Source organism: Taudactylus pleione, unplaced genomic scaffold (genome assembly GCF_031769625.1).
Source record: "Taudactylus pleione unplaced genomic scaffold, aTauple2 ptg000174l, whole genome shotgun sequence".
Classification (NCBI taxonomy): domain Eukaryota; kingdom Metazoa; phylum Chordata; class Amphibia; order Anura; family Myobatrachidae; genus Taudactylus; species Taudactylus pleione.
Window position 1 is genome coordinate 2,602,004 of NW_028284576.1, and position 13,589 is coordinate 2,615,592.

Consider the following 13,589-nt stretch of genomic DNA (forward strand, 5'->3'; position numbering starts at 1 on the left):
CAATGCTCGTGTGCGAACCAGTGCGAGCAATCGAGAAGCGGTCACTCGGTGCGCATAGACAGCCCGGCTGTATGAGTGACAGGAGAAGCAGTTTGTGGGTGGTGACAGGGGCTGGCCCCTAAAAACGGGGGAGTGGAGGTGAGAACGCAGGTGTGCCGAGCGTCTTGATGCCATTTCAGAGGCGTGCATAATTAACAGGCAGCGTCATAGCACACGTCACTTGGCAGAATTTTCTGGAGATGACGTGCGCAAGTGGGCGTCTTAAGACAGACTGGGGGCAAGTGCATACATAGTGGGCGTGCTAAAGCCTTGCCGTGCGATTGTCTGCCTTGCAGAATTTACATGCACATCTAGCGAGCGAACGCATCTAGCGAGTGGGTCTGAATCGAGCCCTAAATTTGGAAATGTAGAACATCTCCTCCCCCAGTGATATCAATACGTACCACCTCGGGTAATGGTCCTGACACAGAGATGTACGCTAAGCCGATGTTTTTGCAGTTGAGCGATTATCGGTCGCTGCGGATGTGCCTGAGTCGCACAGTGCATGCGTCAAGGTACATTGCTGTAGTCACTCGCAGCGACTATTTATTCACAGTGATTAACAGTCCGGAAGCATTTGGAGGAGGTAACGGGGCAAGCAATGCAGGCGTGTCTTGACCGTTTGGTTGCGTTTTACCCTGCGTCTGCGAGCCCGTACGCAAGGAATATAGCTCTGGCGTCTCAATTCCCACATCCATATTGCGGGACCAAAAACTCACTCAGGACTGCAACTATCACAATGTTCTGCAACTGATGCTGCATTTTTGTATGCAGAGCCGCAGGTGGGTAGCTCAATACATCTCCTGGTGGCTGCGACAGTTGCAAATTTGCATACACATTCGCAGCAGCAGTAGCATTATGGTACAACACTCACTCAGTCCCTACGTTCATCAGTAAATTTAAAGGGGGCAGATTGTTCCAGTTTAAATATAGATTTTTCATATATAATTTAACCTTTAATGCTCCCTGCCGCATTATTAAAATGGACAGCGTGCTAAGGACTCACTATTAGACATGCACCATCTAGAAGCAAAAGGTGGTGGTGAGGGGGGGGATTTAGGGTCTCCCAATGTAATGTCTCATACCAATGAGGATACAAGACTATCGTTTGTAAGTTTTGTGCAGTTCGACATGTAACACGCATTCATCAGTTGCGGATAGTATGATCGATATAATAAGAAATGAAGCGTACAACATCCGGAAAACAAGGCAATGTTCCCAGATCCTTACAAGCTATGACCTGATGGGAATCCGGGACGCGCGCTGAGATATGACGTTTATCGGACAATGGAGGAAACTTTATAAAGAAACGAGCGCAATTTCCATCACTGTCTTCTGGAGTTTGCAGCGTACAGATTAAGTTATGTGACATTTGGAAACATAAGTACAGTAAATGCAATTATTTAGCAGTTATTTATTGTATTTTTATTTATTTTTTGCTTGTTTTGCACAAAAATCTAAGAACAACTTTTTTCAGTACTGTGTGTGATTTTGGCGAATATCTTCACATCCCCATCCAAGTCATAATACGCTTTGGTCATTTTATTTTTAATTGGATATAAAAAAAAAATATATATATATATATATATATAAAAAAAGACAAAAAACACCATGTTGCAAAAATGTGATAAACTGTAGCACATACGTTTAATTATCCACCTATTTATTTTTAAGCCCTCTGAAAATACGCTCTTTAACACTGAACTGCAGTTTTCCTCGTTGCTCATTAGGATGTATTCACGTTGATGGCCTAAACACATAGCGGCCTAAACACATTGCTCTACGCCCCAATTTGACTTCAATGTGTTAATTGTGCCACTTACATACTATCAATAGCGAAACCGTTTGTGGAGGTAATTTAATCATCTCCCGAGTAGCTGCCTTATTGTCCTGCCATAATGCGGCATTAATTCATATCGAGAACCAGCCACCTGCCGTTCCTGAACCATCCCTGGCCAGTAACGGAACAACGGTTTCATAAGACGAAATAAAAATTTGTAAAGACATAAAAAATATAAATCCATCAGAGAAACACAATTAATAAAGAAAATACATCCATCTATCTAGTATAATTTAGAAACATATTTACAGTGTATTACTAGTGGATTAATTACTGCTTTAGTAACCCCACACCACTACTATATGTCCGGCAACAGAGAGGGCGCAGGATTCAGTGAAACAGCCCATCTAAATGCCAGCTTAAATTTCCCCTCCCTTTCCTGAACATTTGGAAACTGCTCCCTGGAGAGACTTACTGTACGTCAGGGACCCATAGTTTTCGTTGAAGCCTAAGGCGGTACGATGGTACAGGTCAGTGAGCAGGAGCACCTATCAGAATCTGCAATTATAGAGGCTGTATGAATTGTGGCACCGAGTTGGGGGTCACAGGTACAAAGTATCGGGGGTATGACTGGGCAAGAGGGGCAGCCAGGGCACTAACATGTGGCGACTTCTCCAGTGGTGCAGCATCTGTGGATGAGACCCCAAAACTCCCAATGTGATATGGCCATGTCCTAGCCAAGTGGCCATGCCCAATCGTCGCACCTGATCGCAGCATTTCCAATGGCGGCCATGCCTGTGGCTACCTTAGAGTAGAGATGTGCAGTTCGATTTTCTTGGAGTCCGAACACACTCGAACTTAGGGATTCCGAGTCCAATCGAGTCCTAGTTCTGAGTCGCTTTGGGGTTCAGAGTGGAACAAAGGCCCTCATTCAGAGCCGTTCGCTATTTGCGGTCGTTCGTTCAAAAACAAGGGGTGGCTATTCAAATGATCCGTTCGCAAATTGCAGTCTGTTCACACCTCTAAGTCTGAACGAGCGAGCAAAACATACGCTCGTTTATTTGTTAAAAACGCCCCCTGGCCGCTCGCACCATACGTCATGTCCGCTATTTATTAGATTAATCGAGTACATCGACCAGCGTATGAACTGCTCGCTATTCTTGTGGTTGGTGTTTGCTACCACAAATTTGCGAGCAGTTCTGGCTATAAAATAACCCAGTGACGTGGTCAATGACGCTGCTGTATTAATTATGCACACCCATAATACGCCCGTTTTGACCTTTAAGCACGCCTGCGTTCGGATCTCCACTCCCCATTTTCAAGCACCTTCCCCTGTTACCACCCACATACGCCTCATTCTGTCACTCAAAATAGCAGGCACTCGCTATATAGCGTACAAACGATTTTTGGCAGCACTGACTGGTTCGCGCATGCGTACTAAAAACCGTACGCATGCGCAGATGTGCAAACATCGCTCGGAACGAGCGTACTGCCGCTAACGAGCGGCTCTGAATGAGGGCCAAAGTCCCGGCTCAGGTCTGCTGTCCGTTCGGAACTCGGATTTAAAACCCAATCTCTGTTTTTTGGATTGCATGTAAATCGTTCCAAATTACATGATTTCAGCCGTTTTACTGATTTTATTTCTCGATTTCAATCAAATTTTAAGGAATCCAAAACCGAATCAGAACTAAAACACTTGTGGTTGGTTTTCCCAAAACCAAAAAGCACAATTATGAATTAGAACCAAAACCCAGAGTTCCGCGCACCTCTCTAGTTTAGAGCCGCTTAAGGTGAGTAGGAAAATGCAATGAGACATTTAAATACTACGAAGAGGTCCCAGTTGTGCAATAATGAGACTGAAGGGGGTGACGCACGGAGGCTGGAGCAGTGTCATTGGGCCTTCTTAGAGATGGACATCGGAAGCCCGGCATCAAATAGTTGCTGGGCTTCCGACATCAAATCCAGCAATGCGATGGCAACTATCCATCGCATCTCAACCATAATCATCGCGACGGCTATACTTGCGGCCGAAAAGGGGTGGAGCCTCTGTGAAAGGGGGTGAAGCTTCGCGGCACCCCTGTCCAGGTCATTGTGGGGGCATGACCAGCATCTCTCCGAAATGCTGGGCTGCCCCCAGGCTCTCACTACTCTGAGGAGAGATGGCGTGCGCATGCGCACAGCAACTATTCTCCTGCTGCTCCCCCCACAGCCAGCCATTGGATGAGCATCGGAAAGCTGTATCCGATGGCTGGCAACCATCGACATTCCAGTATTCGATGGAAAAAGTACTTACATCGAATCAGAAACATCGATGGTTGCTAACCATCGGCTTCATCTGACCATCCCTAGCCCTACCCCAAATTCTGATATGGGTCTTGGCGATGTACAGTACTGTTCCACCATTGGCTCTTTCCATAAATCGGACTGGCTTGTTTGCAGACAATAAGACAGACAACAATTATTTCCATCTTATTTTCCCCCTACGGCTTCTGTTACAAGACGACTGACCAGTGATGTGTGCGCGCCCAACCTGCCATCGCTCCCTAAACTCAATAAATAAGGTTGATTTTGTTTTGTTTTTTTCCCCTTTCAGAATGATCTCTCTGCTTTCTCCTGGATCCGGCTGCTCCCTGATAAATAATATTACCTAAAGGCATCGGGCCAGGTTTCACACGCCGCAATGTAAGTAGTTACTATAATTGGAAAATCAATACGCAATTGAAATGTCTTTCTTTTTATTCCGTCTGACAGATGACAAACCCCGGCTGAATTATTGGTCTGTTTTCGGTACATACCACAACTCCAAATTGCTCCGGCTCACACAGGTCTTCGTACTCGCTCTTCAGCTGCGACAACAAATTCAGCTCCTTCTGCTCTGGCAGATTCTTGATCAGGTTCTGCAACACAAAAGTGCATTCAGGGATTACAAACTAACACCCGGATTGCTCCCTAGAGCCATTTATACATAATAAATATAAAAACATGTATTTTTTTTACTTCTGATGCGCTACAAATTACAGATAAATCCAGCTACATAGTCATAAGTCATACATAAGTTTTGAATACAAAAGCAGTAAGCGATATATATCTGATTAAATTCATCCAACTCCCCTAATCAATAACCGCTCTCTAGGTCATTTCATATAACAAATGAACAAATGGAGAGTAAATAACTTTGACAAGTAGTAAATGGAAAATTGCAACAATGACAACTGGACTAATAAGGATAATAATAATAAATTATAATAATACGGATAATAAATAATAATAATAATAATAATAATAATAATAATAATAATAAATTATAATAATAAATTATAATAATACGGATAATAAGGATAATAATACGGATAATAAATAATAATAATAATAATAATAATAATAATAAATTATAATAATACGGATAATAAGGATAATAATATGGATAATAAATATTAATAATAATAATAATAATAAATTATAATAATACAGATAATAAATAATAATAATAAAAACTCCAGCAGTTTTCTTGGGCAGCAAAATAGAGAGAATACAATAAAACACTAGTTATTTGTTGGAAGTGTATCTTAGTGTAATTATTGTGCTTCGCTCCTGGTATTCTGTTGATATCTCTAATATCGACTACAGTATTTATGTACACTTGGTATATGCTACTCATGTAATCGCGTTAGTTTGTGTAGTATAGGAACGAGAGAGTGTCATACCTGGGCATGGGGCAATTATGCGCATATAGCATATTTTGGCATGATATAATTTGTTGAAAGATCACAGTCTACCCCAAATGTTCATTACGGCAGTTCCTGTCCCACAGGCAAAGCAAATTCAGATTGGGAATGTCGTCATATTGGGGACAGGGACAGATGTACTGGGCTGGGGGAGACTTTTCATTAGTTAATCATTCCTGGTTAATATGAGCAATATTTTTGCACAAGTTTATGCGCTGTGCTTTAGAACTGAGGGGGTCATTCAGACCCGCTCGCGAGCGCAGGACGCTCACAAGCGGGTCGATGGTGCCCTACTGCGCATGTGCACGATGGAGGGAGCTCCATCGTGCGCATGCGCGAGACCCGGCTGGCGACGGGCTCTCCGTCGCTCTGGGTCTCGCACCAAAGGGGGCGTGCTGTCGATGTTGATTGACAGCACGCCCCCTTTGGTGGGCGTGCCGGGGGCGTGGCAGCCAGACGGAGGCGTTCCCATGGGAACGCCTACCGTCTCAAGCCGGCCCCACTGACATCACTAGTGATGTCAGTGGGAGTGATTTTGGCTCTGATAGAGCCAAAATCACTCCAGGGCTTGCGGCAGCGAGACCCTACCGCAGGGTCTCCGTCGCAAGCCCGATGGTTCGCGATGGTCTTGACCATCGCGACCATCATCATGGATGCTCGCATAAGCTGTGGGTGGTAACCCACAGCTATGCGAGCGTCCGAGAGGCCGCTCCATTTTCATGTAGAAGGGCCCTGATTCAGAGCGAGCGCTCTGGTCTGAGCGTCCGGCTCTGAATCAGGCCCTGAGTACATAAATCAGGATATAGCGAATTACATGTCTGTTCATATTGACCGCCAGGTGACAACATTTCAGGGAACAGTAAAGTATTACCTGGTAATTTTCAGAGGCTATGGTACACATGGGGTTATATCCCTGCAGGTATGTTATGGAATACACCCGAGAAAACTACCACCATTAACCCTTTTTAAAACATTTTTGGGAAGGTGCTCATGCCGTCATCAACATTTACAGTAGGTCCAGTTGCCGGGGAGGTTTCGGACATGCAGCCGCTAGATTTAAAGCGCCCACTTGTTTTGAATCAAAACCCAAACCAGTTAACTGCTGAGAGCCAACTTGTGAGTTGCTCTCAGCAGTTGGCTCTCTGCAGTTAATTGGTTTGGGTTTTGATTCAAAACAAATGGGCGCTTTAAATCTAGCGGCTGCATGTCCGAAACCTCCCCGGCACCTCGCAACTCGCAGGCTGTTACATTTGGGCCTTAACCTTCATTTCCCATCCACGGAGCCAGACTGCAATCCTTGTGTACATTACATCATGTAGTCTTATCATAACCAGACTCTGTTTTCCATAATGCTACCGCATTAACCCCTTGATAATCACCTCCATTATAAATGTTCTCAATTGAGTGTCGGCAGCTATTTTGTAGGATAAACCACTATTTCGGAGAACGCTGTTCACCAAATTGCCAGGGACCAGTGACGTCACAGAGAAGGCAGAGGATTGATAAATCGTGTTCAGACAATTAAATCTATATTTGCAGATACCTGTCCCGTGGATTTAAATAATTAACCCTACCAGTGCCAGAGAGGCCTCAGGAAACCGTTCTCCTGCTATTGCACCACTCAGTTTTAATAATATCAGATAGAAATTATATATCAATATATACTGTATATGATATATATATATATATATTGTGATAGGATCACTGGTAAAGTGGTCTGTGGCAGGTACATTTGTCCCAGATTCCTGTCATTATGTGTTTTAAATCCCCAGGAGAAAGTCTGCAGTGTAGCAGGCTTGAGTCTCGGCTTTTTGAAAAGCCGGTTTGGGACCTGGGGGTTGTGGGTGAGAGGAGAGGTAGGGCTCCACCCACGGCCACTCCAGGTTTTGGTTCTCTTAGCCTGGTAACAGGCTTGTTAGGGTTTTCCACCTGAGAGTGGCCAATATAACCCTAGTGTGTTGAGGGCTGATTGTCTCACCTGGGAGAGCAGGCAGGGAGTTTGCTCAGAGACACTTGAAAACCTAACTGTAAGTGTTGTGCTGTGCTTTTGTTGCTGGTGAGAGCATTAGGCCCTGCCAGGTTCTGGTAGTGAGGGAACTACCTGTGAAGTTAGTGCCCCGACAGGGCTAGGATTTACGTTTATGTTTTCTTTGTGTTATTTCTGACATTGCACAATAAAGACTGGCGCCGACCAGCTTGTACTTGCATCCAGACTGGCGTACTGTTTCCCAGCTGCTGTGTGTGTAAGGAAGGAGTCCTCTACCCAGGAGAGGGACCCCCTAACCTAACTGTGTCACAATATGGTGGAGAATGCGGGCACCCACACACACTGAAGTTGCAGCGAGAGGAAAACTTTCCGTTTAAAAATTAAAGGGACAGACACCCAATTTGTGAGTGTGGAAATAACGCTGTGTCCTTGGAGTCCCATAGAGGAGGCGTCAGCCAATGCTCAGAGAGGCAAGGTTCAGCATCCAACCTACACCCCAGGACAAAATGTAGGACATAATTAAGGCCTTGCTCCAAGCTACAGCAGCTCAGCAGGAAGCTACCAGGGCTCTGCAGGAATCCACCAGGGTGCAACTGTTGGCCTTGGAGACAGCCCAGGGGCAACAACAGGTTGCCATCGAGGAAACCCGCCAGGCCTTAGCGGAAAACAGCCAGGCCATAAAAGAGGTGGTACAGCACCTGGTCGCCCGGCCCAGAGATGTTATTACTGGTCCTCCCACCACCACTCACTCCGTACGAGCCAGTCACTTCCTCCAAAAGATGACTTCGGGCGATGATGTGGAGGCCTATCTCGCCGCATTTGAAAGAACGGCCGAAAGGGAGAGTTGGCCCAAGGAGCAGTGGACAAGTCTGGTGGCACCTTTTTTGTCTGGGGAGCCACAAAAGGCCTATTTCGACTTATGCCTGGCTGATGCCAAGGACTATAAAAAACTAAAACAGGAGATCCTAACTCGCTTGGGAGTCACCACCTTTGTTCGTGCCCAACAGGTCCACCGCTGGGAGTTCCATACGGACAAGCCTCCAAGTTCACAGATGCATGACCTCGTGCATCTGTCCTCAAAATGGCTACAGCCCGAGACGCTGACGGGACCACAGATCGTGGAAAGGGTCGTGATGGACCAGTACCTGCGATCATTGCCTGTGACTCTGCGCAAGTGGGTGAGCCATGCAGACCCTAAGTCCGCAGACCAGTTGGTCGAGCTGGTGGAGAGGTACGTGGCGGCTGAGGAGCTGACGAGTATGCCCCACCAAGCCCCGATGGCGCACCGGCGAACTCCCACAGACACTGGTAAGACTGTTCCAGGGGAGAAGGGTGCTGGGCGGTGGAATGTATCTAAGACTGAGGGTGTAGAACCTGGAGACATGCCTGCCAGGCCAGGAAGGTTCTTGCCCCGTAAACGACTAGACATTAATATGATTCAGTGTTTCCGGTGTGGTGACTTCGGCCATATTGCTGCTAATTGTTCACTTACAACTGAACCTATGCAATGTGATACTGCTCATGTCTACCGCAGGGGGTCTTTCTTTGCACAGACAGCCTGTACGGCTGACCGGCAGGCTGAGACTGATAAGCACATGTGTGTACTCACTGTAGATGGCAACAGAGTAAAGGCACTGTTAGACTCTGGTAGCTTGGTGACACTTATAAAAGCTGAGCTGGTGAACCCCTTGAGGCGTAAGGGGAAAACTGTTGGTGTGACCTGCATACATGGGGATACTCGATATTATGTTACTGCCGAGGTGAACATCGAGACACCATGTGGTTCTGCTATAGTTTCGGTGGGTTTGGTGCCTGGTCTGATGTGCGATGCAATATTGGGGAGAGACTTTGCTCACTTCTGGAAGTTGTGGGAAAGTCGTTTTGTTCCAGAAGTGAACAACCCCGATCCATTTGAGAAGGTTGTCGATGTAGTGGAGGAGGGAGTTTCTTCTGAGTCAGAATTATTCCCTTTTTCTACTATGATTGGCGAACTAGAGAATGCGGAGCGTGACGGTGGTCCGCCAACTGATGTGCCTCCCATTGAGGTGGGAAGTGTTGTTGGGCCAGGTGATCGTCTGCCTGATTTAGAGGTCTTTGCCGTGGAGCAGTTGAATGACCCTACTTTGGTAAAAGCCAGGGAGAATGTAAAAGTAGTTGATGGTAAACCCATAGACCCTGATAGTCCTTTGTCCTATCCCCACATGGTAATGTGTCATGATTTGTTATATCAGGTGACTAAGAAGGGGGAAGATGTTGTGGAACAACTAATAGTTCCCAAAGCCTACAGAAGAACAGTGTTGGATCTGGCCCATGGTCTTATAACGGCAGGCCATCTAGGGGTAGAGAAAACCACTGAGCGAATAATGCAGAGGTTTTTCTGGCCCGGGCTTCATAAAGAGGTGTCTGACTTTTGCGCATCCTGCCCTGAGTGTCAGTATCATGCTCCCAGGCCACATTTTAAGGGTCCACTAGTTCCAGTGCCTATTATAGAGGTACCGATAGTAAGAGAGCACCTTGAACCGGCTCAACAGGCACGGCAGAGGGTATACAACCGCAATGCTCGGTTACGTAGCTTTGCTCCAGTAAATCCAGGGCCCTTAGTTCCCGAAGTGACAGTGGCAAAAACCCTGTCGGCAATTCAACAACGAGAGGTCAAGGAGTTTCTGGTCAGAAATAAGGTGCTGTTCTCTGACGTACCTGGGAAAACCTCGGTCGTTAAACATGACATCATCACTGACCCAGGGGTTAAAGTTAATCTAAAGCCCTATAGGTTACCAGAAGCACCAAGAGAATCGGTGTCGAAAGAAATTAAAAATATGCTAGAGTTAGGGGTTATTGAAGCATCACATAGTGAATGGTCAAGTCCCATTGTGTTGATTCCAAAGCCCGACGGGAGTGTGCGTTTCTGCAATGACTTCCGAAAGTTGAACAGGGTTTCAAAATTCGATGCCATACCCGATGCCACAGTGGAGAAGGAGGCGTTGGCCATAAAGTTGTCGTTAGGGGCCTGTTGTCTAAAGCAGACGCGTTGTCACGCGTTCATTGTTTGGGGGCTTCAGTTGTTCCGCCCCACAGGTCGAAACAAAGGGGGGGGATATGTGATAGGATCACTGGTAAAGTGGTCTGTGGCAGGTACATTTGTCCCAGATTCCTGTCATTATGTGTTTTAAATCCCCAGGAGAAAGTCTGCAGTGTAGCAGGCTTGAGTCTTGGCTTTTTGAAAAGCGGTTTGGGACCTGGGGGTTGTGGGTGAGAGGAGAGGGAGGGCTCCACCCACGGCCACTCCAAGTTTTGGTTCTCTTAGCCTGGTAACAGGCTTGTTAGGGTTTTCCACCTGAGAGTGGCCAATATAAGCCTAGTGTGTTGAGGGCTGATTGTCTCACCTGGGAGAGCAGACAGGGAGTTTGCTCAGAGACACTTGAAAACCTAACTGTAAGTGTTGTGCTGTGCTTTTGTTGCTGGTGAGGGCATTAGGCCCTGCCAGGTTCTGGTAGTGAGGGAACTACCTGTGAAGTTAGTGCCCCGACAGGGCTAGGATTTACGTTTATGTTTTCTTTGTGTTATTTCTGACATTGCACAATAAAGACTGGCGCCGACCAGCTTGTACTTGCATCCAGTCTGGCGTACTGTTTCCCAGCTGCTGTGTATGTAAGGAAGGAGTCCTCTACCCAGGAGAGGGACCCCCTAACCTAACTGTGTCACAATATATATATATATATATATATATATATACACACACATACATACACACACACACACTCACTAGGTCACCAAGTATGCGAATTTAATAAAGTACTGTTGTTGTTGTTTCAAATAAATATAAAATACGATTTACTATTTATTTAATGCATCAGCTGTCTCAAAGACTGCAGACGGTGTGTTTACGGCAATAAAGTTGGCGTGAATTACACTCGGGGTCAGAGTGATGATAAGCGAGGGGCTGCGCCAGCATCAATTACACCCTTGTACGGAAAGCCTCAAACCTTCTACAAAGCATTGCATGCAGAGCAGCCAGTGGCTGTGTATCCGCGCACCCATCGCACCTACCGAGACCTCATCTGTGCCCACATCACCGGCACAGTCCAAGGATATATGAATGTCTGCTGGGAGTCGTCGTTCCCCTAAACTGTCCCCGCTGACCCTAGTACGTCCATTTGAAAGCCGGTCTTCATACTTTAAATGGGTTTAAGGGACACGATCACCAGCATAATAATAAATACTATGGAATCTTGGCGGTAACCGCCTTAGTTATGGAGGATATTATAGATATTATTTACTAAAATATTATGGAGATAATGATTCCGTAATTAGAGGGTATTTGTCATAAAGAGTTTTGCTAAATATGGCGGAACAACCACATTGGGCAACGAAACCTTTCCATTGTGACAACTGCATAGATATATCTGTAGATGATAGTCGTTCATATACACTGAACGACCAATATTTTCCAGGCAGCCACGGGCCCCGCTGGCCGGGGGGACGGACCAGGGGCTTGTCCGCCCCCCTCCCCGCGGCTACCTCTGCATGTGTGTGGGCAACCGGCTGATCGCCTGTACACACTTGCCGACGGACAGATATATTTGCAGATATATCTGTCCATCAGATGTGCAGCACAGACAACGTGACATGTCTGAACGATGGAATTAGAGGCAGATCGCTGGTACACAGGCACCAGAGATATTGGCCGATCAATTGGTAAGCCAATGTATCTGTCAGTGTGTACCCAGCTTTAAGGTTCCACCATGTCAATGTCCTCGAGACCGGCCTCTAGGCATGTTTGGTATAAACTATGCAAGGTGAAGTTAATAATGAGACAACACAGCAGTTGGTGACTGAGGACCCCACAAGATGCACTGATATTTGTGCTAATAACGGTCACAGTTCCCAGACTACCCAGCAGGTGCACAGGGAGAGTTCACCAACTGCCATGTTTTCCAGAGCACAATGTTGATGCATTGTAAATGGTGGGTGGACGTTTTGCAACATAACTCGGAAAAGAAGCAACCAATTAAGCCAATATTTTTCTGCAAATCTATGGACCAAGGTCCAGTCAGCACTGCTGACTGAAGATTCCCAATGGTCTGGAATCTGCGCAGTCATCTGACTCGTACTACGCATGTGCAGTATGGGTTTGCATGTTCGCACGCAGACTGGTAGTGATTGACAATCTACTGCAGTTTGCGGGTGGGAGAGGACGGCGATGGCGAGCCGCTGCCGTTGGGGGGGTGGAAGAGAGATCTCCTAGCCTCTTTCTCTCATCTTCAGCAGCCGGCTTGCGTGACGATTGTGAGGTATGATGACTATATCAGGCCTTTGATCACCGCTCCCCTCTCACACGCATAGGGGCTGGTTTATTGATTTCCAAAGTTTTGCCCAAATAAGTTTAACTTCTTATCAACACCTATCGCGGCCATAAGAAATGTTAATTGGGGTAATTTACCAGCATTCTCTTGCCAGGATTCAGGTGGGGCCGGAAGCGGGGAGGATGATGGAGTCCAGCCACATCGGGTCTCTCCAGGAAACCCAGGCTGAAAGTTCCATTCTGAACACAACACTTGGAGTCCTATTTACCATCTAGCGGTGCTCGACCATGAGTCAGATGAGCTGGTTCCCTCGCTCACAGGCAGCTGATTACGCTATTTGCGATGAATCGCGTCATCTTGGCTCCGACACGGTTTCACAACGTCAGTAATTGCAGCATTGTATAGCGGGGCGTGGGGCCACAATCGTCAACACCCCCCCAGCAATGACCACTCCGTCACATCACATCCCATCCAGCAGTGCCGACATGGCTGCCCTTCTCCCGTGGGGGGGGGGGGGGGGGGGCACGTTTTTAGAAATTAAATAGCTGACACCATAGAATATTTTTAGCGAGCGCTAAAGGGGTTATGCTTTGTTGATAAATGGAGCCCTTAGTATGATAAATAGACTCCTAAGAGTTATTTAGTGGAAGTAGCAGGGCATTCTCGATGACTTCTCTGCAGGGGTCTCCGGTTGATTCCAAGACAGGGGCAACCAGGTGGTCAGTACAGGAGTATGGTGCTACGAGCGCATCATC

The 13,589-nt window shown here is 46.6% G+C and overlaps 1 protein-coding gene across 3 annotated transcripts in view; it reads right to left on the bottom strand.

Moving 5' to 3' along the window:
• DIAPH2 (diaphanous related formin 2) overlaps positions 1-13,589 on the bottom strand; it is a 1,301,891-nt gene that overhangs the window by 669,254 nt on the left and 619,048 nt on the right. For all 3 annotated transcript variants that reach the window (XM_088475573.1, XM_088475574.1, XM_088475575.1), the window contains one exon: positions 4,615-4,716. In XM_088475573.1, coding sequence (XP_088331699.1) covers positions 4,615-4,716 — 102 coding nt within the window. The remainder of the gene's footprint in view (positions 1-4,614; positions 4,717-13,589) is intronic.